At 41.3% G+C, this 26,470-nt stretch overlaps 5 protein-coding genes across 5 annotated transcripts; 1 reads left to right on the top strand and 4 right to left on the bottom strand.

The window, feature by feature from the left end:
* Positions 1–6,083: 6,083 nt before the first annotated feature.
* On the bottom strand, positions 6,084–6,930 carry MELLADRAFT_66375 (uncharacterized protein; the record flags this gene model as incomplete). The annotated part of the gene is made up of 4 exons (XM_007414344.1): positions 6,084–6,163; positions 6,210–6,378; positions 6,442–6,801; positions 6,859–6,930. 4 exons carry the CDS (start codon positions 6,928–6,930, stop codon positions 6,084–6,086), a joined length of 681 nt encoding a protein of 226 aa, XP_007414406.1.
* Positions 6,931–8,966: 2,036 nt separating this feature from the next.
* On the bottom strand, positions 8,967–11,194 carry MELLADRAFT_91408 (uncharacterized protein; the record flags this gene model as incomplete). Its single annotated transcript, XM_007414343.1, has 6 exons — positions 8,967–9,351; positions 9,423–9,588; positions 9,667–9,904; positions 9,971–10,123; positions 10,190–10,963; positions 11,030–11,194. The coding sequence occupies 6 exons, from the start codon at positions 11,192–11,194 to the stop codon at positions 8,967–8,969; spliced, it is 1,881 nt and encodes a 626-aa protein (XP_007414405.1).
* Positions 11,195–13,087: 1,893 nt separating this feature from the next.
* MELLADRAFT_53410 (uncharacterized protein) lies at positions 13,088–14,159 on the top strand (the record flags this gene model as incomplete). Its single annotated transcript, XM_007414251.1, has 7 exons — positions 13,088–13,216; positions 13,391–13,407; positions 13,482–13,595; positions 13,677–13,773; positions 13,867–13,899; positions 13,973–14,019; positions 14,093–14,159. The coding sequence occupies 7 exons, from the start codon at positions 13,088–13,090 to the stop codon at positions 14,157–14,159; spliced, it is 504 nt and encodes a 167-aa protein (XP_007414313.1).
* Positions 14,160–17,399: 3,240 nt separating this feature from the next.
* Positions 17,400–18,055, bottom strand: MELLADRAFT_110188 (uncharacterized protein; the record flags this gene model as incomplete). Its single annotated transcript, XM_007414342.1, has 3 exons — positions 17,400–17,647; positions 17,724–17,877; positions 18,008–18,055. 3 exons carry the CDS (start codon positions 18,053–18,055, stop codon positions 17,400–17,402), a joined length of 450 nt encoding a protein of 149 aa, XP_007414404.1.
* A 3,824-nt stretch (positions 18,056–21,879) lies between these two features.
* On the bottom strand, positions 21,880–25,931 carry MELLADRAFT_66378 (uncharacterized protein; the record flags this gene model as incomplete). Its single annotated transcript, XM_007414341.1, has 11 exons — positions 21,880–22,377; positions 22,450–22,695; positions 22,765–23,543; positions 23,676–24,046; positions 24,141–24,269; positions 24,574–24,736; positions 24,801–24,884; positions 24,973–25,080; positions 25,148–25,598; positions 25,663–25,730; positions 25,796–25,931. The coding sequence occupies 11 exons, from the start codon at positions 25,929–25,931 to the stop codon at positions 21,880–21,882; spliced, it is 3,033 nt and encodes a 1,010-aa protein (XP_007414403.1).
* Between the last annotated feature and the right edge of the window lie 539 nt (positions 25,932–26,470).

Genomic DNA, 26,470 nt, shown 5'->3' on the forward strand with positions numbered 1-26,470 from the left:
CTGTAGATCATTGGGGTCTCGCATACTGGGCAGTGTAGACCAACCGCTCCTCGACGTGAGGGAATAGGGAGAGGTGCTCCAGGGTTGACCATGCGGTAGGTTTCGTGGATAAGCGTGGCAACCACCATCCTGATTAAGAGTTGAGGATGGGATGTCGAAGTTCGTGAGTCGTTCCGAAGAATGAAAGGCTTTCTGAGGTGCGTATATGTGCGGCAAACAGGAAGGATGCCATGTTACGATGTAGGCTTAAATTTTTTGCAAGTAGAATGTTTGTGGATGAAACAGGGGACGCGAAATTTTTTTTGCATGAAACGAGGGGTAATGGGAGATCCTGTGAAAGGCGCGGTCAGGGTGGTTTCTGGCCAAATACATCTTTTTGTCCATTATGCTACCTTACGTGTATGTAACGTGTAAATATGCTTAAAGTATGTTAATATGGGGGGGCTGTATTATCACATTATCAGTGATATTATCATTATCAGCTTATCAGGAAAAATCCCCCGGTTCTTCGGTGCTCCCTCGCTGCTTCTCACACGCTTGTAGCCGGTAAACTCGGTAAACTGGAGAATTGGGGGATGCGCGCCTGATACTCTGATAAAGCCTGATAAACCTTGTCTAACCCATGAAACATGGCTTTAACCCGAGACCCAGACTCGTGACATACTTCGCACATTTACATACCGTTACCCACCTAGATACTTACTGCTAGTCAGACAAAACCTTCTGACCACTAGTGTCCCAGCCAGTGACATCCATATCACATTGTACATATCACCTCGCTCTCATCCACTCACCACACCACCGGGAGCATTATTACCAACACCAGCATCCCTGATCATTCCGCCAACATGCTCCTGCGTGATTTTGTGATCCAATTATCCAGCCAATCACCTCATCTTTTTGCAACCCTCACCGTCTCTGAGTTTGTCAGGTTTGCCTGCCTTGCAGCCGAAGTTCAACACCGAGCGGGTGAATCATTACGTCTCACACCAAACCGAAACCCTGTCCTACCTTTCCTTCAATCCGCTCTATACCTCGAACACCCAATCAACCTACTAAACGATTTATGGCGCCTGTCCTTCCCAATATTGTCCGCGTGCAGAATCGATGCCGACGCTACCATTGTCAAGTTTGGACTCCAAGAGTCACCAAAATTACCGGAACGTTATTTACGTGCACCTATCTCAAAATGTATACTATGCACAGATGACCATTCATACCCCTTACATGTTCACTCACGTATCCATGGATATCTATACGACTTTGACGGTGTGCACACGGTCCAGACAGTAGTTCTAAGTTGTTCAAGTAAGATAAATTACTTCACACTCCCAAACTGCATCACCGACGCTGACAGACGTCCCCAATTCCAATAACAGATTGGAAATGCGGCACCGTTTATAGACCCAGCTATTACACTCGAGATAGCATACAATATTATTACACAAGGGAATTGGGCAGAGACCTGGAATATCTCCACATCCACTGTCACTATTACATGACTCGGCGTTTGGCACACATGTTTAGGTCAATCCAGATGTTAGCGCAGTGAGTTTTTCAAATTGGCTTCACTACAAGGGGTTGACTGATGTTGATTTGATGTGTGACTCGTCAGTGTATCTCATTTCAATCTAGTTAATTGGTATAAGGAGGTTTTTGTAGACGACATCCCCATCACACCATTCACCCCTGGCCAAAATTATACACCTTCCATGTCGGAGGCAGTCTGTACTGACGGCCTGATTCTACATCGCCTGATTCTTCACACCGACCAAAGAGGAGTTCAGCTCATTGTCAGTGCAAGCGGCTCTGACGATCTTCGATTTGACGACACAATCAAAGATCATTTGATGTGGTTGTCGCTTGAAGGCACAAGGTACCGTGATCACTACTGTTCAACCTGTGTCCGAATCAAAGAAGATGTGGATCCCGGAACTGGCGAGACCTTCGTGAATTTCTTGGCGGTGCTTCCTGCCATACATCAGTCTAATTTGGCCCCTGTCTGATGTCTGAACTTTGCTTACCTACCGGATTTCCAGCAATTCGCGCGGTGGTCACCGACGGTCTAACCATAGGACACTGGCAATGTAGCGCGACCTCCGAACAACTAAAAGATATTGCTGTCAGCCTGGGTCAGCCTCCTCCAGAAGGACCTTGTACAAATCACCTGTCTAACATCAATGATCGCTTCTGCCAAGATCATTTCGAAATTCTTGGTAGACGATGTCGAGCTCAGCCGTGCAAACTCCCCTCAGCTCCCAACAGCGAGACATGCGATAACATTGACCACATGGAGGTTTGGGCCAGTTTCAACAAACAGATCAAATCCAATTTCTCACTCACATCGATTCTCAACCGCCCGGGCTCCAATCTCCCCATCGACCCTACAGTCCATCTGAATGCTGATACCGCCCTGTTTGATGACCTGGAGAATTTACGCCAAGCTGATGAGTCGCAAAGAGCACACGAGGGTGCCCGCGATGGAGGCCAGTCGCAAGCAGCTGGAAAATATCTATTATCCAGAAGTCGCACACATAATGATCAGTTGATTGTTGGGACCTGCGGAATTGTGCTTGCTCGGCAAACTTTCTACCATGCTGAATCAGTCAGCGCTGTTAAGGTGAGTGATCACCTCCCCTCCTTTCCGTGATGATATTATCTGAACCAATCACACTTCTACAGAATTTCATTGAAGAAAGCTTCCCTCGAGGAATTCCTGAGGTGGTATTTTATGATAATGCATGCAGGTTGACGGAGCATATTTACACTGGTCATTCTGATTCAACAGCTTTCCTTGGCTCAGTCATACCTGTGGATCCATTCCACCACCGCTCCCACGCAGAATCAGACCAGTTCTGCAAGCGCTTCACCGATCCACATCTATTCCCCGATATTCAAGAGAACGGCCAATGGGTTTTCAATGCGTCTGCAGGTGAATTGACAAACATCTGGTACGGTGGTTTTGCCTCCATGTGCCGGAACATGCATTCACTTTTATACAATTTCTTCTTAGAAGAAATGGTTGATTTGCGAAATGGTTGGCTGACTAAAAAACTGGCAAGAAGAAAAGGAATGGAGTACCTGGGAGAAGGAATGTGGTAGTGCAAAATTTTCAATTTTGTAATTGAACTCCGCTTTTGATTTCGCTATTTAGAGGTTCACGATTTATTTGGCTAGACCATCATTAGATCTTGGGTCCTGAATGGTATCAATAAAAATATTTAACATCTTCTGTGAAATCAGATTGAATTGAACCTCTCAATTGAGTTTTTGTTGATCTTAGAGATGTCTAAGGAAAAAAGAAAAACGTACTTTTGGTTGAGAGTTTTGATATATCCATGGGTTCTCAATCACCATTCTTCATATTCTCAAACCATGATATCGGAGGATATATTTGTACCCTTGTTTGCGCCATCTGGTTGTGGTCCCATTCTTAAGTTTCTGTTACATTGCTTGAAGAATTTAAGTTAAATAAATCATTCAAGTATAAGAATAACAGTGCGTGCATTTTTTTGGGAACACTTCCTTCCCACAAAGGTTCACTGTGTTTAATTCAATATTTACAGACAGAAAGTTGGTTCATTATATTGGCACACTGCCCTTTTAACAAACGTCAACTGCTTGGGAGTAAGTTGGTTCATTGTATTGGCACACTGCCCTTTAACAAACGGCAACTGGGGTAAGTTGGTTTATTATGTTGGCACACTGCGATTTCAACAAACGGCAACTGGAGGTGAGTAAGTTGGAATAAACATTGAGAGACAGTCAAATATTGGGGAGGAGAGAGATTCGGATATTGGAAGTTGGTGTTGGCCCACTGTCAGAATGAAAATAAACGACTGTTAATAAGGTGAGATTGGAAGGATGATTATTAGGTGAGATTGGTTTTTGGTGACTGTTATACAAGATACAAGGGTGAGAAAACAAAGCCATTTTTGGATGCCAAAGAGGGTCTTTTATATCCCATCGAACGCACATTACATTGACTGACAGAAAACATGAACTCAAAAGCAACAGTGCTTTCAAGTTAAAAGTTAAAGAATAATTCACCAATAGTCAAAACCACTGCATTTTCTGTGTAATTGATGCGGAAATAAAGAATGCAAAAGTGAAAGTCAATGCCAAAGTGCTCATCAAACGCCTCAACAAAAGAATGCATTGCTTCATGTTGAAATAAATGGCATTTCGCCTGCCTGTTATTACTATTGCATTATATGGAATTGCATTATAGGATGTGATCGCTTGTAAATACAAATTTACCACAACAAAATGGACTCTTTGATTTCGTTTATACAAAACAAGACACTTGAATTGACACATTTGAAAGCCATCATAAAATCCTTCATAATGCCTAATCATCATATCAAATATAGATGCGCCAGCAGATAAGTTTGCTTTTTATAAACACACTTCACATAGTATTGAAAGTGCGAAAGTGCGAACGGACGATTTGTTCTCTAAACAACAGCGCACTAGGCTTTTGCTTTGAAGCTCGCCTACCAATTCAAAAGCGCCGATGTGGTTTGCTTTTCATAAGGAAAGCAAACTTCACACACAGTGGCTTTTGCTTTGAAGCTCGCTTACCAATTCAAAAGCGCCGATGTGGTTTGCTTTTCATAAGGAAAGCAAACTTCACACACAGTTTTCTTTTAACCAAAGCACTTGATTTATTTGACACATTCCAAGCTCGCTTAAAGACTTTCAATATGTGCTCTTATTGCATAGAGAAGATCACACCAGATAAGTTCTTTTCATAAGAAAAGTTCACACTGTTTTGAAAGGAAGTGCGAGAGGACACATCCTTTCGTACACAATAAGACTGTTGGTTTTACACATTTGAAGCTCGCATAGGCCCTTGGCGAAACAAACGGGTGAGCAGCAACCTTGTGATAAGCAAACTAATCTTTTAGCTACATATTGTTAAAAGTGCAAGATGTCAGTTTTTGTTTCCACAACTAGACACTTGATTTGTTTTGAAGTTCGCATTCACCACTGGTGCTTTGATAATATGTAATCAGATAAAATAGTACCAGCAGATAGTTTCGCTTTTCACTAGTACTTATGGAAAGTGCAAAAAGACGCATGGTTTACACCGTCAACCCTTTCTTACTTTATATGTGGAAACAAATAATAAAGTAAATAGAAGTGCAAGATCATGGCTCAGGGATCATTTTGTTTGATATTGATACAATGGTTTGTAAAATCGGACCAACAATAAACATGAAAGCCATAGTAAATTCTTTGGTGGGTCGAATGGAGAATGCAACAGTGTTACCTACCCTGTGGAAAAACGGACTATAGATTGGAAATTCCTTTTGGAAATTGATAAGGGAGATGGTCCTTGATATCTTTTGCTATTGAAGATCTAACTGGATTGTACCATCATTAAACTGGAAACAAACCAGAATCCAATATCAAGAACTCTCAGAATATCAACAGATATATACTGAAGGAGATCCATGGACTGATGACATACCTGACTTACAAGCCATATCATGATAGTGTATAATACCTAATGCGTCAATCAAACCATCAATCAAATCAATCCTCCTTTCCTTTCTTCATCAATAGGACTACAAAACTGAATAGGTCTTGGAGGTGCGTTAGATGACATATGTTGACTAGTGTTGAGATTGAAAGACAACTGGATTATCGGGAAGATTCCAGGTAGATAATGATTGAGGTTGAGATCCGTTTGTTTGTCTTCCCCCTTTGGTTCATCGTGGTGCAGTGCAAATCAACATTTTTCTTGCACCAAGGAGTCAATGCATGTGATTCTTTCGCTCTGACATAATGTTGTGCATTCCTTTTATGACACAAGTGATGGTAACGCGAACGAATGATTCACGGATAAGGCATAAGGCATAACAAAGTCAAATACACTATATAACAGGATAAATTATCATTTATGAATGCTCAATGGTAACACGAGGGAATGAATCACAGCTAAGGCATTACACTATATTACTTGATGAATTAACTTATATGTCACAAGATATTTACAGCATTATGTACAATGAAACCATCAAGATTACAGCCATGTTTATAATCAAGACTAAAGACTGTCAAAATCATTCTAAGGGTCAATCGGATCCAGTCCTCGTAGTCTTCTGCTTCTCCTCGGTGAAATGGCTTTGCAATGGATCAGTTGTATTTCTGTAGCCTGTTAAATTGGAGTCAGTCACTGTGCCGGAACATTGCATCCTCACCAAGGGAGTATCTCACTTGTATCTCCCATGTGTTGTCCATCCCAATTGACACTACATTTCCACGCAGACTGATGAGGTTTCCTGCAGCCAGCGCATTTTCTTTCAGTGATGAGGTGGTGTAGTGAGGGTCCAGCAAGTAGTTCACATGGAAATCAACACTCTGAGAATGCTGTAACGCATGGCACAGATCAGTATCATATAGGAGCCCTGAGATTAGGTATTTATTGCACACCGTAGAATTCCAGCCTTGATGTAGGACCTTAATGGCTTTAATGGGGATTCCAGAGGTGCGCCTGATTGACTGTTCTACTATTTGACCTAGACCTTGTGCGCATACTTTGTTAATCATGCAATTTGGGCGGACTTTGGCGTGGTCAATCACAATTGTGTTTGAAGTGTCCTCCATGAGTATAGGCCTGTGATCACTACCCCAGGTCCCCACTCGTCCATCAATCCGGTAAGCGTGGTAACTTTTGATTTCGCTCTCCTCACGACTGGCAGCAATGTTCAAGCTTATTGCATGGAGACCATCCTGATTGATAAACACATCAGTATCAAAGTATTGAAATGTATCTGTTTCGGTGGTTGTAATCTAATCAAATGATATCAGTTCTTTGCTCATCTTTTTGACAACATTTTGGTTGCTTACTTCATGCTTGGTCCAAAATATAGAGCTGAATCTTAAAGGAAGCTTAGGTTGGAATCGAAGTTCCATCGGCATTTTTGAGCAGTAGTACCGAGTATTCCACCAAGTGATAATCAATGAGTAAGAATAAGCGAGAATGGAGGGAATAGTGCAAAAAGGATTGTGGAAATAAATTTTTACTTTGATAAGGAAAGGGGGTTCATTTATTTCCTGGAGCATTTCAGCGTGTCCAGAAAGGAAAGAACCAACCAGTACCAGTTCAGAACTGGACCAGTCTCTTTTGCCATCCTCATTACGCGCTGAACCAACATAATGTTGTGATGTGTGATACTCTCATGTGTTATGAACCTGCCTGAATTGGTTAGTTTTCCATTAAGGAAAAATCACTTTGTAAAATGAATTTGATATGAATAGTATACAGTTATAATAATAAAAATTGAAGTGTTTGGTGTCAACGGTTGGGGACTGTTTTTTCTTTTTGAAAATTTATTACCCAATCAAACACAAGGATTTCAAATTTTTTGGGTTGGTTTACTTGAACCAAAAACAAAAATGAAATGTGTTGAAAGCATGAATGATCGATGAAAGAATATATATGATTAGAAAGAATTTTGAACAGTCATAATGAAGTGTGATTCTTACACAATGTGGGTGCTTTGATAAAGAGTCAGCAAGAGAGAGAACGCCAGGAAAAGTCCTATGGCTTTTCCTTGCGTTCTACAAAAGGATGAAAAAGTAAAAGAGGATTTTTCAAAAGTCAAACACCATTATTCAAAAGTCAAACACAATTATTCAAAAGTAAAAGACGATTATTCAAAAGGAACTATGAGTTCTGGAATGACAAAGAGGATTTTTCAAAAGTCAAACACGATTATTCAAAAGTCAAACACGATTATTCAAAAGTAAAAGACGATTATTCAAAAGGAACTATGAGTTCTGGAATGACCAAAGTCTTACTTCAAAAGCACAGTAATTTGGAATATAAAACGGTCAAATAAGTCACTGCTTGTAGGAAAATATCTATCCTCCATCGATTTCCCAATATGATTAATCTTACTATATATATTATGAAGGATAACTTAGAAAACTCAAAAACGAAAAACGACTTCGACTGCCCATGAATTGGTCACTTTATTTGTTCAAAGGCAACCCACAATAAACCAACGTTCAACAAAGGAATAATCACAGTTTTTGTTGGATGGCTGTGAGCCGATAGCAATAAACCTGCAATTTTCAAATCGATAACTTACTTTTAAAATCATCACAGTGTTTGTTGGATGGCAGTGAGCCGATGGCAATAAACCTGTGATTTTATAATCTTAAAACTTCCTTTTAAAATCATCGCAGTGTTTGTTGGATGGCAGTGAGCCGATAGCAATAAACCTGTGATTTTCTAAACGGTAACCAATGTAACCATTGTTCAACAAAAACAAACAATCAACTCCATAACAGAGTTCAAATCAGGTATGTTTCCCTATATATCGCAAACTGACTGAAATACATATTCGTTTCTGCGCCTGGTCAATAACAGCCGTTGAAAGAGAAACAGTTTATCAAGAGGAATAAAACAGACAAAAAAAGTAAGTCATCAAATTGGGGAATGAGTTTGACACCTCCCAATAATGAGAACAGTTTTTTAAATCACAACCGTATATCTTTTGGAATTAAGGATTTATTTAGCAAGTGGAATAAAACCTGGCTCAATGTTGTTTTATTGCGTAGCAATAAAACAACATGGGGAAGATGTAAAATAGAGTAAAAACTTGCTCAATGTTATTGTATTAACATTGAGCAATAAAATAACATGGGGAAGACGTATTGGGAATTGAAAAAATTGTGATTCTTTGAACTTTGTTTGGTTCACAAATCAAAATTACTCTTCATTACCACTAACATATGAGACTTAAACAAAGACATAAAACACACAAATGGGAACTAAACCAACATATTTCAATAAGTTTGATTCAAGAAGTTTGAGAGGCCAAGCAAAAAAGTGAAAGTCATTGATCATCTTGAAAGAATTTAAATCATGTCATTTGAAACTGTGTAAAAGTTTGTAGGGACAGACAAGATAAAACAGACAAATAGCAGATGTTCAACAGTAAATAAGACTATTTGTTCAAGACACCGGTTTCCTTCTTGCCCTTGACAACACATGCCACTTTGTTGAAGATGTCCAGGTAGAAGTCACGAGCGTCAGCTACTATGGCATTTGGTTGAGTACGGTACTTATCTAGCATGGTTTCGTGTCCAACCATGCCCACAAATTGGCGATATCTATACATGGTTGGGAGAACTAACTCCCATTCTTCGCCAAAGTGTTCCAACCATTTCCTCTTGACATTATGTGGTGTGGTTTCCTGCCACCAGGCAAGCAGGCTGGAAACAAGAACAGGGGATGGCCAGCCAGTTTTGAGCTTGGGGACTTTGGCGACAGATGCGACAGATGCTGATGTATTAGAGCGACTTGATGCTGTTGTCAAACCGGCTTTCAAACTTTCAAAAACACACGGGTCAGTTGGGGTTACCCCTTGAATGACTAATAGAACACCAAAAAGTGCACTTACCTGGTATCTTTCTGCCTTTCCACCTCGCCCACTTTGGCACTGGCTTCCAAAGAACTTGGACCAACACCATTGAGTGAAGTCAAGAAATCCACAATCGAATTTGTTGGAGGAAGAGATGAGAGACGTCGGCGTTTGGTGATTGGTGTAGGTGATCTTTCGTCGTCATCTTCAACAACAATAACTGAAGAACGCTTGCGAATTCTGTGGCTTGCTATTTCGATTTCCGGTGTTCTAGAAGACTTACTGGTGGAAGCCACCTGGGACCGGTCGGGGGAAAAGTGCGGTGATGAGGGCATGTTGCATACCGCGGGGAGCTCCGACTTAGATAGAAAAGCTGAAGGAGGTGGGTTGTTCGGGAAGGACTTTTTGGATTCCTTGTGATTATTCATCACAGTCGCTGGCACGGTCACGGTCTGCAGACGAGCAATAATGGTACGTTGGCCATGTCGGAATCTTTGAGGGTAACTCACAAGGGTGTCATGCTACCAACGTAAACAGCGCCCTGTTGAGAAATTGACACAATAATATGGTATAAATAAACCACTCACCCAAGCACTGATTTTCTTGTCCCAAAAACTCAACGCTTGGTTCCACTGTTGACCAAGTACATCCAAAACAGCTTGCATCAAGAGTTCACTTTCATCCAGACGTGCTTGTGGCCAATTTGGAAACAACGCAGTGATGACCTTTGGTTCAACATCCTGTGTTGTGAAAATCATCAATGAGTTGGTTGTGAGTGTGGAAACAAAATAGAAGAAAATACATACATTGAGCCACAATTGCACAGTCACAAGCTTTGTCTCGTCGATGAAGGAGGAATTCTTCTGTGCAGCAGCAGCTTCTCGTTCAATCCGATTCTTTTGGATCACAGCCAAGAAATCTTTGGGGACACGACGGCCAAGTGAGTTGGCCGATTGAGCCCACTGATGAGGAGCCGAAGCTGAGGCCTTGGTGCGCGAGCTTCCAACGTCAAGCAAGGCATTGCTTCTATCGATCAACCCCAGATTGTTCGTGTGCTGAGCCGTGACATTGCCCGAACCAGAAGCACGAGGGTGTTTGCGGCAAATTCCTGACCCATATGCAATGCAGCACTTCAAACAACATAAGTCAGTATGTTGTAAACCACAAATACAAAATAATACAGCCGAAATAATATGTACACCACGGCAGTATTGATGTGGGCACTCTTTGTTGGCCGCCATCTTATGGTTTTGGGATACCTGACCTTCATTGATCCTTTTACATTGGAGGGTTGTTGGGGGCCGGGAGGACTGTGTGCTGTTTGAATCGGTCGTATTGGTAGGTGGCATTCCAGCTGACTGTTCCAGGCGGCCTAGGAAGGGATGATGATGAATCCCAGGTGTTGGCGTTGGGCGGATCTCGAGGACTTGGCCATCTGGGGAAACTCGTGGGCCCCAGTCGGATTCAAACGAGATGATTGGCCGAGCAACGCCAAGGTTGATAAGAGCGATCTCATGATTAAGCTGATCGCACCGCCAAGTTCGCCAGTTATGATCATTTTTGTAATTTTGACTTGGGCACTAGGGAACACGAAGATATAATGTAAGATTGATGCAAAAGGAGACAGAAAATATTACAGGACTTACCGCAATGCGCCAGGAATCTGTAAGTGCTGTCTTGTAAATCATTGGAATAGAACACTCTGGACACAGGAGCCCAACAGGTCCTTTCAGTAAGGGCAAGGGTAGCGGTGGGATCCTAGTGGGGTTGGCTAACTGATACCGCTCGCCAATAAGAGTGGGAACTACCATGGAGGGTAGTAAGTGGTTCAGGTGTGCTGGAGGTGAAATCTGGTTGTTGCGAGATTTGTTCCTTCGTTTGGGCTCCGATGTGGAAGTAGGCGTGAGGTGGATTCTGTCTTTGCTGAGCCGCTGTCATTATATATATTGTGATTGTGGGTGCAAACAAAGAAAAAGAAAAAAGTGCGAGCAAAGAAAATTTTGGATGAAACACGGGGACTTCAGGGTCTTGCTGAGCCTGTGACATCTCTGACATCCAGCGTACAGTGGCCAGGTGGTTTTGGTTTCTGACTTGTGTATGAGTTTATTTCATTTTGTTCGACTTAGGTATGGATGTGTGTACAGGACACCTGTATTGTATCAGAGTATCAGAGTTTTATCAGTATCAGAGTATCAGAAAATTTCCCCCGATTCTCCGATGCTCCCCTTGTAGCGCAGCGAGCATATCTCGCAAAGAGGGACTTATGGGCTCTTATGGGTACTTATGACAGCCAACCATGTTTTGGCCTGTGAAGGGAATGAAATTGCTGAAATGGGACCGTCAAACTCACTACTATAAATAAGAAATATTGCCAAAGGCAATACCCGTGTTTGGTGCGAATCCCAAGGCGTAAGCCCCGGGTATATAAAATTACTTGAACAAATGATGAAACACGCCCTACGGGGTGGCTAGGCCCATACATAAAATATAAGAAAAATGACAACTATAACTACTATATATGATAAGGACTCATAACCAACAAGAATGAAATAAATGAGTAATAATCATTTTTTTAGAGAAAAAAAAAAAAAAAAAAGAAAGAAAAAAGGAACACATAAAAAATAGACTAAAATATTTAATAAAAAAGAAACTGAGATAACTAATACTTGAAAAATAAAAGATATAGAACTAAAGTTAAATATAATTACCTAGGAATAAAACATGACACTTTCCTTTCAACAGCCTTAGATAGGGAGAAGGAGGGAGGGTTGAAAAAATTTATAACTGGAAAGATAGAGAGAAATTCTTGAGTTTAATGAAATTTGTTGACGATAGTAACTGCTATGGGAAAGTTGAGGATGATGGTGGTCAACAGCTATGATGTCATAGCTGATGAATCGAGAGATAAGGTCAGGAGAAGTCCGACCCGTCAGTATATGTTTACATGTAAAATCATCCAACTTTCCCATTCCACTATGTTAATAACGTGTTACCAACAACGATGAGAAGATTGCTGCCCTTCAAATCTTTGCGCCCTATGCGTGGATTTTTGTGGACCCAAGAAATGTTCCGTTTGCCTCTTGAAGATGCACAGATCAATCAAAAAAAAATCCCGAGGAACCGAGGAATTCTCTTCTAGGGTGTCACTGAAGTTCAGGATTTCGGATGTTGTGGAGTGTTTATCCTCATTTCTTTCAATGAGTATTATCGATGCGTCTCATAGAGGCGAAGAAAAAACTTCTTTCCCTCACCAAAAATTCACCAATGGAGAAAAAGAGGAAGCCAGATTTCACCTGCAAAAAGTCATTCTCCTCACAGGTCAAGAAGTACACTTCCATTGTCATAGGTCTCTCGCTGCGCTTGAAGCGTACGAGAAGCAGCGAGGGACTTAGTCGAGTTAATTCGAAACCCCTGAAGGTTGAAATTCGATCAAAACTGGTTCTAAGTTTCAACTTGACACAGCCTCATCAGTCTGGTCAAGCTGGTCTGCTTCTGGTGTGTCTTTATGTCGACCTCAATTCTAGGTCAATCATCAAGAATATTAACCCGTTCCATCCACCTTACTAATACCAACAGTAAGTTCACCATCTCCGCATACATCATCCTATAATCCTTCTGACTCTGACCACCTCAATCGCTCAGTCAACCAAACTCGCAGCTTCTTCAACTTTTGGTCGTCTCCCAAAAAGCAGCCACAATCCAATATGACTTCATCACCACTCTATAACCTCTCTGCTCCTATGCCAAACGGCTCTGAATTCAAGTTTTCGGATACAAAGAATAAAGTTTTGTTGATCGTGAATGTAGCTAGCAAATGTGGTTTTACTCCACAGGTCCGTAAATCAAAGTACTGTGATCCTTGAAAACCCCTGACTTACTGTAACCAGTGATCGGACTTCCCAATGACGAATCGTGATCCCGCTATTTGAGAGTCACTGATTTCTGTATTGCTCTTTTCCGTTTCCGATCACGCAAACGCGATCTCCAAAACACTCGTATCATATCAGTACGAAGGATTAGAAAAGTAAGTCATCCAACCCACATTTTTTGGTGATCACATATTACCACACTTGACTTACACGTTTAATATTTCAACAGGATTTGGCAAAAATATAAAGAAAAAGATTTCTTAATCATTGCATTTCCTAGTAACAACTTTGGTCAACAAGAACCAGGAACCGATGCAGAAGTCGCAAGTTTTTGTAAATTAAAGTGAGTATCTTTTTCATCTTCTTTAACTCTTTCGATTCATCTTAGATCACTTCAATCCAACTTTGAACTCTTCTCTGTTAGTTATGGTGTTACTTTCCCTATTATGAAAAAGTGTGATGTTAATGGTGATACGGCAAGTGAAGTTTATAAGTTCTTGAAGGAAGAAAAGTCTGGTTTGGTAAGTTTTGCGAGAAAATAACCGGTTTTTAATAGATTGATCGGAAAGTGAAAACGAGGTCCTGATGGCTTATTTGTACTTTTCTGATATCAGCTTGGTCTTACTCGTATCAAATGGAATTTCGAGGTAGCATACCCGCGCTTTATATTCAGTATTCTTGATTTTCCTCATGATCTGATTCATTCGTCTTTGTTTATAGAAATTCTTGGTGGATCGTAACGGACACGTTCGATATCGTCATGCTTCGTGAGTGTTTGTTAAACTCAGCCCTATTACCATTTTGGCTATATCAAACTCATCTATATGTGTTTGCCTGTAGTACGACCAAACCTGAAGCCTTGGAGAAAGAAATCGAAGAGTTGTTGAACGAGTCTGCCAAAGCCTAAGGTTTTATTTACGCATCTCTTCACAGGATATCATGAGCATCATAACTTTCTTCATTACCTCGACGTTACTTGTGATCGTCGGTATATCTCAATGTAATACCAAAGCATGCGTCTAGGATCAGATGAGTATCACAACTTTCTTCATTACCTCGACGTTACTTGTGATCGTCAGTATATCTAAATGTGATACCGAAGCATGCATCTAGGACCAGCCAAGTCATTTTTAGGGAAATGTCAGTCAATTGAAGGTTTTTTAGACCTAGCGGCTACACTTTGACGGATTGGCCTTCCTAACTTTTTCATGATGAGGTATGAAACATTCAATGGTTCAAAGAAGTGGACACTGTCACTACGCCATATGACTAATATACCATGGAGTTTACTAAAGTCTTTGGATTTAGAAAACCCTGATCATTTTCTGAACTCTTGTGATTAGAAAAACAAGATGAGATTCCAAAGTTCTATTTTTTCCTGGAACAAAAGTCACATATGACATAACAGTATGTTGTCTAAATATCTGGGGGTTATAAGACTCACTTGGAACCTATTTATTGAAGTTTGTCCCAATAACTCATTAAGGTCATGAAACTTCTGAATCTGAATGAAAATATTCTTCTCTTGGACATCAATATGATTCTATGTTGGATAAATCAGTAGCCACATGAAAGTTCCACTTGTATCAAACAGCAAAAACCCACAAAAGGTATTCCATTTCATCTCGTATCTGAGCTGCTTCAAGTATTTTCTCACGTACATCACAAACTTAACTCATATATACTCCTAAAGAAGCAGTTGTTTTAACTCATCTGAAGTCGCGCTGGTTGGCATATGCGTTTGTCTTTCAATGTCGATCTTCATGACACTTCCAGAATGATGGTTTCATGTTGAATATGCAGGCCCGAATAGTGGAAATGACCAGCATTACACATTCAATTCCAAGTACATGTATGAGTGAGTGATGAAGAAAGGATACAATGTGTCAAACACGTTGACAGCCAGTGTCATTGAGGCAAGAAAAACAATATTCAAAAGGAAAAATTCTGATATTTTTTTCAAAAAAAACTTATAGTCCTTCCAAAACCAGGACAATCTCGTCCAAAACCGGGACTGGATCAATATCTAGCTGACCATAAGATAGCAAGTCTTCAGATTGCACGTGTTGAAGCCACTCGGAGGAGTAACAGTCGATGGGTAACCCAGATGGTGCTGGTAGTGAGCTGAGAGGTGCATTTGTTTGCCGGATTCTGGGTCGAGAGGGGCGACCAGTCTTCTTTCCCACTGAATTGGGTATGCTAGCCTTCCTTTGCTCCATGTACCCATCTAGCAGAACACAAACGTGACCTAACTTTTCGCTACGCCATTCAAGCTTTCGTACCAAGCAAGGTATACCATGTCGATTTGGCCCTTCGCTGGTTCCTTCAAGGTCGGTCTCATCATCGCTGCAAGCATTTTCCAATATTGCTGAAAGCTTGAACAGCTCACTTGGTTTTGAGAAGACCGCTTTGTCTCTCATTGTCTTCAACTGAATTTCAAACCGTAAGCAAAACTCAATCAGTGACTTTGGCAAAGTAATCCATGTGATGCCTAGGTAAGAAATAAGCCTGACTTTTTGAAGTCTACCACGTTGTCGGACTCTGCTTTGAGATTTTTCCAGACGTTCTGGTTGCCATGATTGCAATCGATATCTATGATTGATCAAAGTAAAGCGTTGAGAATAATTGATCAGCTTCTGATTTGCAGTTCAAAGAGGGACGTCGATGAAACATTGATTGTAACACTTCACATACCGCTTTGACAGTGATCGAGCATAGGTCTTCAAACATTTTGTTATGTGAGCATCATTTACTCCACCGATAGCCACTCCATTATACTCCCCACACTCTACCAACTTATAGAATATTTGTAAACCAATATTCCAAATCAACTTATTTTCCTTCGATGCTTCTGACTTCGAGAAATCTGGACGAAAGCTTGATAGACCTGAAGCTTCCAGCATGTTCTTCATGATTTGAAGCTGTTGAGGTGTTGCATCCTTATGACCGGGTCCGTTCTCATAAGGGAAGCAAGGATCAGTTTCGTCGCGAGTTCCTGATGTGGAAGGGTCTTCTGGTACATTCGTTGTATCGTCTGTCGGATCGGGCAGCTTTGAGCCTTCTTTGATGCCTAGCAGTGTGTCAACATGAAATCTGATGCGATCCTACATAATCAAACATGTGAAAAATTAGACATTGGTCATGTGATTCGACATTTGTGATGTATGAACAAAAAACTTACTGCAGTACGTCCTCCACGTCTTTTGCTGGGGCTCGGAGTAGAATCACTATTGCCAAGCAATGCACTCAACTTGTGCACAACTTTAGTCAATGCTTTGAATTCGCTTTCAAGGTGTTTGACCTTTTGGTTAGTTCGTATCAAAAGTAAGTGGAGGTTCTCGATATCTGGTGTTCTGCTCTCGGGCATAGTGGAGCTAATTTGAATATACGGAATCAAAAGTGATAAAAGTGGGATAGTCAAAAGTAAGCATTGAAGTGTTTCCAACCTTGTTATATGAGCAAGAGACTTACTTTGCTTGTGGAATATCTGACGCAGGGTTCTTAGTAGGAGAAGGGCCGCTTTTTCGAGCTTTCACACTAGGAGAGGGGCGGCGGGAATGTACATGAGTGTGATCAGCCTCAGTATCGGATTGGTCTGTGCCGTCATCGTCGGGGTGCCAGTCAGAAATTGAAGGTGTGGGACTTCTTGCTTTAGATTTTCCTTTGTCCTGATTCGATTTTGGTTCTGGTGAAGTAGAGGAGAGTATGGTAGGGTGTGGTCGAGGGTATAAAAGTCGGTTGTGCTCCCTGCTCGGGATAAATGGAACTGAAGAGCCAGCTTCAGGGGTGATAGTAGCTGAGATATGCGTAGCCTGTGTATTTGATTGGGCTGAAAATAAGGGGATAGAAGGAGATCAATTTTGGATGACAGAATATGAGACAAAATTTGGGTTGAAACTTACTCGCTTGGATAGGATGTAAGTTGTGCGTTGCAGGTGTGAAATCGAATGAGTTGTTGAGAGGTTGACCAAACTGTTTTTGTGACACCAAAGGGGGCGTAACTGGATGAAGGAAAAGGTTTCAGTAACTGGAGCACTTCGAAATTGTATCCAGATGATACTTACTCAAGTCATGATAGCTGTTACAGTTCTTCAGAAGTTCAATTCTGCTAAATCCGTTCGTGTCTAATCCAACATCTTTCAGCATATCAATCAGCTGGGAGTGTTGAATTGTTCATAGTTGAGTTGATTGGTTGAAGGGACGATAATGGTTTGCACTGGATCATCGGAAGGTAAGTTGACTGTTGACTTCCTCCTAGATCGAAGCGACTGGCTGGAAAGGCGTGGTCTCTTTTTGGTGACATGCTTGCCAAGAAGATTGAGAACCCTTTCACGGGTTGTCTTGGGTTCGACTGAAAATCCGAGCCTCTCAAGGGAATCTCTCTCAGAGACTGGACTTGACAGAAAGATCAGCAAGTCCCAATAAGCCATTGATCAGATACTTTGAAAGATGATATTTCTCTTGAACATACCAGGCTCTGTTTCTGGATCACTGGTCTTTTTGCGCTTGACCGCTTTGGTGCTGGAATCATTTTCATTTTGATGAGCAACGGTATTCGTGATATTGCGACGTTGACCCCGGAGGACCCGCCTGCCTGAAGAAGGTCCCTGGGATGACATGGGCAGCTTTTGGTGATTAAATGAAGACCGAAAATAGAGAAAGTGTTGGGAATGTGAGAATCATACGAAAAAAAGGAATCAAGAGTCTTAGATAAAAAAGTGCGCGGAGGTAGGTAGTCTCGATGGGAGAACACACTTTATTTATGTGGGTTTTGTAGTCACAATCTGAACTATCGTGTAACATGTTGGACTTCTGATATAGTTAATCAATGGAATCATTATATCCTCCAGCCTTTGTTAGTGTTGCCAGAGTGATTTCCGAACGGTAATATCAAGGCATGAATAATTGATATTGTGTAAAAGATGTGCTCTATTGCGTGCCTTTCATAAGTTTGGTGGTGACTATCATTAGAAACACAGCAACAAGGCCATCATGAGAGATAGACCGGTGATGGTTGATTGTTTAGTCACATATACAACATCCAATTGTTGGTAGGTGATTATTCAGATTACACGGTCCAATTGTTGTTAGGTGATTATAATCAGATTACACCGTCCGATTGTTGTTAGGTGGTTCTTATAAGGAAATGACTATATGTTGCATACAACTCGACTTTTGAGTGATTGCATTCCTTTGTGTCGTATCCAATAGGAAATAGTGTATAGTCCTCAATTCTCTTGATCAAGCAAAGCAATCCAATCCTGATCAGGTTGTTACAAGAGTGGTGCATTGGACCTCCATACGGATCTCTTGGAATTCATCAATTCAATTCAATTAGTTCAATGAATTGGTATTTGCACATATGCTTTCAACATGAAATATGCACCACTGTACATCATTTGATGTGTTTGAGTGGTTTGAATGCTGGGTTTTACAATGTTTTTCAAAGTGGCAAGTTTGATCCATTTGTGTAGTTTGTTAAGATCATAGTACAGCAAGTTCAACTCTTGATTGATTGAATTGGTATTACAAGGGGTTGATCATGAGCGTGTCATCTAAATTACTCTCAATTGCTTGTCAAGAATTGGGGATAAGGTCTGAAGTTTATATGAAATTTTATAAAAAGACAGAGTAACGTGAAAACTTTAGAGATAATAACTAATTATATGATAGCACAACAATGATAAACTATGGAATCTGTCAATCTGAAACCAAAGTGTCATTGGTAGGTGAAACATCATCTTGTTCCACGGAATCAGATTCAGAATCAACATCATAATAATCGTCAAGGGTCTTTCCAGGTCCTAATACAGTCGATCCTAGAATGGTTGGAAAAAATGAAAAACTCGACTGGAAGCACAGGTCCGTGCGCGGAGCTGTAGGGTGACGTTTGGAGAGAGGAGGTGTCAGTTCGAGTCGAGGTCGAGTCGAGGTCGGGGTCCGTGCTGAGCATTAGTGCACAGAGGAGGTGTGTCAAAGGATTCTAGTTCGTGGTTCACTCATCCTTCTTTTGACAGCTCTGGACCACCACGATGGCCACGGCTCTTTTGGCGACCCCCCCCCCTTTTGATGGCTCTGGCTTATTCTCCCAGCCATCCATCCGCCGTTTCTCTGCCCGTTTTCACAATCGCTAACCGTCCAATCATGCCGTTTCGACATTATTCTGAGGACCTCAAGTCTGTAGCCATCCGAATGGCTATCAAAGGCCACAGTCATGCCCACATCAACCAAACTCTTGGATCCAAGATCTCGTACAATTCATTTGCAAGATGGAAGGCTTTATTTATCCGCACCAATCGAGTTATCGCAGATCCAGCCACATACGGAGCACGAGGCCAACCACACGCTCTATCTGACGATCACCTCTTGCTCTTGAAAGACATAATTACCCATGAGCCTTCTTTATACCTCGATGAGATTCAAAGTCGCCTCCTTCAGATCACCGGCCTTGACATTTCCAGGTCCACGATTTCTCGCGCACTCAAGACCCGACTCGGTTTATCCTTGCTTGTCACACGAGGAGTTCACCAGAAACAATCCCTGGCGGAGCGTGTTAAGTTTGTTAAGCGAATTGCCAATATCCCGGCGGAATATTTGGTTTTTATCGGTGGGTGTTCACCTACTTTTGAATCACTCACTGTGCTTACCTTTACCAACTGACTTTATTTATGAAACTGACTTTGTTTATGAATATACTTGTGTAGACGAATCCGGCGTCGTTGGACGAGATGCTACGAGAAAAAAAAGCTGGGCACCAACGGGTACTCGCACAGTCCGTGCCACTCGCTACCAGGAGAATGATCACTGGACCATCCTGCCTGCTGTTTGCGAGCAAGGCATGATCGCAGGCACCGTAGTGAAAGGGCCGGTTGAGCGTGTTCACGTAGAACTTTTCCTAGCTCGTAAACTGGTAAGTCGGCATCCGAATTTGTCACATTGAATTATGAAACTGATGGAATTATCATCTGTTTCAACAGCTTCCCGTCATGAATCCATACCCTGCGCCAAAGTCGGTTCTGATCTTAGACAATGCGAAGATTCATCATGGTGGGAAGATTGAAGAATTATGTCGGGAGAAAGGCATATTGTTAATATACTTGCCTGCGTACTCGCCCGACTTGAATCCGATTGAGAAGGCGTTCAATTGTATGAAAAAGCGACTACAACGCGAGCAACGTTGGCGTTACAAGAATGATAAATGTAGATATATACTTGGTGTTGCTGGCCGAGTGATGACCAGACCTCTTATGCAGCCACTGATTGTATCCAGCGGTTATGTAACCCAGTTTTATTGGGATCGATATAATCAACAATTTCCACCTTAGCCTGGTAAGTAATCCACATTAATTTTATCTCGTCATAAAGATATTTCAAGATTTAATATGTTTTTTTTGGGTATACAACAGGCGCCTAATCGGAGCAACTTGATTAAAGAGATCATTGATGATCTCTTTAATCATGAGATTTTGCAAGATGTTTTGAGATGATCTCTTTAATCAAGAGATCATCTCAAGATGTTTTGTTTGATAAACAACTTCCACTCGAAAGTTTTATTTTCCACTTTACGTTGTTACTGTCTCTAGTTATCGGTTTGATCCCTTTTAAAAATTAAGTCATAAAAAAAAAGTTATCGTTTTATTTTTTTGAAATTTTCAAGATAAGAAAATAAATTTGTTAGTTGGTTTACGTGGTTGGTTTTCTACATCATCGATGAGATTCTTTTGATTAGTCAAGTCATGAAAAATTTTTTTGTCTTTGATTCTTTAGAACTCCCTTAGATAATGTTGTTTCTTTGATCTGTCTTGGTTCAGATCAAGAAGTTTGTGATTGATTTGTTGGTATTTGTAATATTTCTTCTTACACGAATAAAAATACCTTGATTAATATTGCCTATTAAATCATGTTGTTGCATGATCTAGAACGTGCTTTTCAATCAAATTGTTTTTGATTGAAAAGCACGATCCAGAAAGATCTTTGTTTGTTAGTGTTTAAAGCACTCGGGTGCCTTCAAAGTGCCTCCGAAAACACATCTTTTTGGATGTTCTTTTCGCTGGGAAACACCTGGGTAATATGTTTTGATTTGGTCTTTTTTTTTCTCTATAAAAGACCAAATCTCTTGATGCGATAGAGAGGTGATAAGGTGATAGGTTATGTCCCATCACCTATCACCAAAGCTCACTCACTTAGGTGTTTTCTCGCAGGGCACATATCAATGACCACGTTGTGATTTATGAACAATAGGACTTTGATTTCATTACCTTTGCGAAACACTTTTTTTGGTTTTAATAGAAAAGGAACAGCAAAACAATTTTTTTGGGGTTTTGTAAACATAGAGCTACTACATGATAAACACTGATATGTGTGTTATAAATGGAGAGACAAACTAAGAATCACCTTAAAATGGAGAGACAAACTACGAATCACTTTTTTGAAAGGGGATTTATAAATGGGAGGGAGACCAATAGCGTAAGGTTTTTTTTGGAATTCTACGCATTCTATCTTTGACAAACCTTTTCATGTTTGAAGGTTGTTCAACTATCAGATAACAGATAAATCCTCTAATATTCATGTATTGAGAATGGTGCGATGATAATTTCTAAGTTAAAATTCAAATGAGCATAAATCAATTAAAAGCACATGCTTGAATTGAAAGGTTCTCTTGGGTTGTTGATCTCGTCTTCAATGAGATGTCGATAAAAGCGGCGGGCCGAATTCATAAGTCTCATAGCAGTTCCGCGTTTGATTCCCATGTCAATGATATCTTTCAAGCCGGTCTCTTCGGGATACAAAAAAGCATCAAAACGCTCTATATTGTTGTCTAACAGTAATTGAACGGCTTCGTCAACCTTGCCAACTCGTACTCCCGCAAAGGCCATGTAGTCCTCCATCGTGGCATGGGTCCTAATGCGCTCGAGTTCGTATGGATCCACTACGATGTCATAGCCTTGGGCTTCGGAGATGGTACCCGGTCTGATTGGTGAGAAGTCATCGATGCCATCGATGACAGGTTCGACAGGTTCATTGCTAGTGAGCAGAGTCTGTAAGGTCACCGGTTTTTTGAGGTCACTCCATTGGAAACCTGGAAGGTCTGGCGGGATGTCGACAGTTACCGCTGGATCCTTAACCTGCAGTGTGCCAATGAATATACTTCGTGAGTCAGTTAATCAGAGGCAGAGGCATATAATCAATTCACATACCATTTCTTCGGCCCATATTCCTAAGAGTTGGAAATTCATGGGCATGACTTTTGTTACATCGTCATGTTTATAAACCCGCCATCCCTCAGCATTGTTGTTGTTGGCGGTGCTATACTTTAACATTAACTCTGCCAGGGCTTTGTCGGCCGGGTCCTCAGGTGTGGTATGGGCTAGATCGGATAACGTGGTGTTGACATTGTTGTTGATGTTCTTTGCAAGTAATTGATGTTGGCCAATGGATAGACTCTATTAGCCATAAAAAAAAGATTAGCATCTTTATATGTTAAGAATATGTATATCGAAATGCAACTTTACCTTTTCAGCCTCCAACTTCTTCTTGTTGGGATCCACCATCATTACATCGATTCCAGAGGTGCGTGTCGGATGAGTCGCAAGCGCACGGAAAAAGTTCTTCACATCTTCATCTGATTTGAGTTCCGCCTCGTGGCCTTTACTGTACACTGCGTGACTATGAATGTAGGCCAAGTAGATAACCGAGTTGGTCGAGTCGGCCACTTTGAAGATGAAGCTGTTACCGGCAGCATTTTTACCCATCTGGTCAGAGTACTCAAATAGAGTGGACTTCAAGTCTGAGAAGGATTCATTGTTGATATCGATTGAAAACTTGCGCGCTTTGAAAGTGTGAGTAAAAATTTTTGGAGCTCGGTTTTTAGCTACATTAGGTCCTTTAGTCGGATCCACGCCTTGTTTAGAATGTACCACATATTTAAGCCACATCTCACGCTCCAAAGGTTCTGCGTATGAAAACCACCCATTAATCATTATCATTGAAACATTTTTGATGACATAACACTCACCATCGTTAGCACCATCATTGAGAGGCTCCCAAGGCATGTTACCACCACGTGCGTCTTCGGATTCCGCAGGTGCAGGATCCATTTGATCGGACTCGTTGTCTGAACACAGAGCTACAGAGCTCTCGCGACTGGGTAAAACCATATCGGACGTTTGAGATTGGTAAATGTTCAAATGCCTTTGGGATAATCCAAAGCTTGAGTTGTTGGAGGTTTCGGAAACATGAGTTTGTGAACCCCAAGAAGCAAGAGATCTATCATCCAGAGGGGTACTTCTGACTTGCTGAAAGTGATTTTGAGGCGTTTGGACAAGCTGTGGTGAATCCAAGCTGGGCAAAGGATTTGTAAAGGAATTACCACGACTGACGCCGGAATTGAGGGCCTGATGAGTTTAACTGTTTGGGCTAAGACCAGGATTCAATATCGCATCCAATTGATTGATCGGACTGAAGTTCGGATTCAAGATGTGACGATTGGGATTAATTGGAGTGATGTTGGCATTAGCGCTTGGACGGGATTGATTAGTCGATTCTCCAATCATACTACGAGTCGGATTGAACTGCAATGAATCCATTGAATCTTCACGCCTAAGACCATGATTCATCGGCAGTCCGTTGCTTCTTGGTTGTGGAGACGGGCTAATCATCCCCAAGGTCATAGTTCCAGGGCCCATCGGGTTCGACAAATTAGGAGGTGTTGGCGGCATTCCCGGTCGTAGAGACCATTCACACCAACTGGCTTGATGATAAAACACAGTTTGAGTTGGATCATTCGGACTAGGCCTGACCAATCGAAGTAATCAGAATAAAAACCCAAAAACAATTGAAGAAAACAGAATAAAAATCAAAAGAAAGACAACAACCGAAAAGAACTGACCACTTGTGTACACATTGGCCCTCGATATGCCTCGGCAATTGTGGCGCTTCGTTGTTGGTCAACGTGCCTGCGCTGTTCGGGGTGTGTGAAGGGTTTGATGGGTTGTTCATCGTGATTTTGGTGATTTTGCTGTTATTGACGAGATTTGAAGCTGGTGGCTGATAGGCGAGGATGGAGGAATGGGACAAACAGGAAAACCGGATGAGATAGGTGAAAGGGTATGGCCATCGTCGAGAGATTCGATATCGACATTGAAGTAAGGCTGAAAGTAATCAAAACTTCATCTTGAGAAAGTTGTCCAAATATTGGTCGATGTTGAAGAGTCTGTAAAGGCCAGTGTCCGACATCATCTCTGTGTAACTGCTCAGCGCACGGACCTGTGCTTCCAGTCGAGTTTTTCATTTTTTCCAACCATTCTAGGATCGACTGTAACTCCTTCAGTGCTCGCGCCTGTCCTCTTATCAAGACGTAAGCAATGTCCAACTCGTGTTGTAGGTCGATTGTGTCTACTTGAAGATCATTAACTTTAGTTTCAAGAATTGAAATCTTCTGCATTGCTTCATCTAGCTTAGAAGAATGCTGTTCAGCGGTGCCGGCTAGAATACACAGGAGTCAGCTTGAAGAGTTTTGATCTGCTAAAGAAGATAGGAAAACACATACCATTTGCTTGTTGTTGTTGGAGATCTTGGAAAAGTTTTATACTGGCCTTTTGCTCCATCTCTTCAAGTGAACTTTCAAGATGAGCTAATCGTCGTTCTAGAGTTTGCACTGGATGGATGATTTGATGAGAAATATGGTTGCTTAATATTGACCTACTTGTTTTTGAACTTACCTTTCTCTTCTCGCTGTTGCTCCTCTTTGAAGACATCAACACCGCTTTTCTTGTTTGAGGGTGAAAGATTTCCCTTTGCATTGATAGCTGGGATATCCTGGCCGATCACTGGGCATGGTTTGTAAGATTTCAGCATTTTTTAACAAATGTTGAAGGAATAGAGAGAGACAGTTACCTAGATTTCCCACTTCAAAGACTTCGGTATCAGAAAACTGAATAAGATCCATATCTTCTGAGACATGAGCTGGGTTTGCTTCTTTGGCGTGGTTGAGTGGTTCTTGTAATCTCAATTGATTCCAGCCTTGGTGGCCTTGTGAGTGATTCGGGCCAATGTTGAAAAACGTATTCATCAGGCTACTTTCTTTTTTGATGGGAGAAACTTTGGGCACACTCCAATTTTTTGAAGTCGGATTGTGCGAAGTACCATTTTGATCATTTATAAGAGGCGCAAAGAGGGATTGCTTCAGTCCTTCAAGTTCTTTTTTTTCGTCTTCATTACTAAGACTCAAAATCGATGAAACTTTTGGTGAAGAGATGGACACGCTGTCCATCTGATTGGAAACAATTGGCTTCGATCGTTGACAAACAGTAGTTCTCTTTGCCGTCTTGGGGCGGCTTGAGGACTGCTACAGGAAATCATAATCAATGAACAGAGTTGGAAAGTGATTAAATCAAAGGTTTGATGCTCACTTTTTTCTTTTTTATAATCTTTGATGTAGACGTGTCACAAACTTCACTCTCCGGCTTTGCTTCCATTCCTAATTTTGTTAATAAGTGTCAGTATGTATGTATGGTATTTGACAAAAAAAGAGAAACGACTGACCAATTCCTATGCGCTTATGTGGATAGGAAAATTCTAAATCTTGAGATGCAGAGCGCTTTACTAATGGCTCTTTTGGCTTCACAGGCTCAGAGGTGATAGGAGAGGATACCCGAAGATCTTCAAGAGTGGGATACATGTTGATGATTGGGAAAGCAACCGCTGGGGCATCTGAGGTCGGATCAGGGAAAACTATCGAGAACCCACATCGTCATGAGCATCCTCAAAGTCAAAAAATGAACAACAATTTGAGGAGATGAAAGAGGGAGATAAAAAGTTGAACTGACATTCAGGTTGTTTCTCTCGAACTTTCTTTGCTACCTCGCCTTTGCTGAGATTTGATCTTATGGGAGTCATTGGATGATGAATGCGCAACCAGTCAAGCATAGTTTGTTTACCAACAGATGGGGCGCTGGGGCCGAGAAAGTTTTCAAGAGTACCTCTGGCACTGGGTTCTGACATAATTATGAGAGAATGGATTTAGGATTGATCGAAGAAGAGAGATTTCCTGCTGGGAAAGCAGAAGAGACGAGTCAAAAATAAGTGTTGAGGCACTATTCTGAAGTAAGATGGAGAAAGAATCAGGCCTCTAGAGATTTGATATGAAGGGATGAATCCATGAAGCATTAGATACTGACCCGCACCTTCAAATTATGTTTCAAAGGAGAAGTTCTTCGT

The sequence above is a fragment of the Melampsora larici-populina genome (assembly GCF_000204055.1).
Source record: "Melampsora larici-populina 98AG31 unplaced genomic scaffold MELLAscaffold_42, whole genome shotgun sequence".
Classification (NCBI taxonomy): Eukaryota; Fungi; Basidiomycota; class Pucciniomycetes; order Pucciniales; family Melampsoraceae; genus Melampsora; species Melampsora laricis-populina.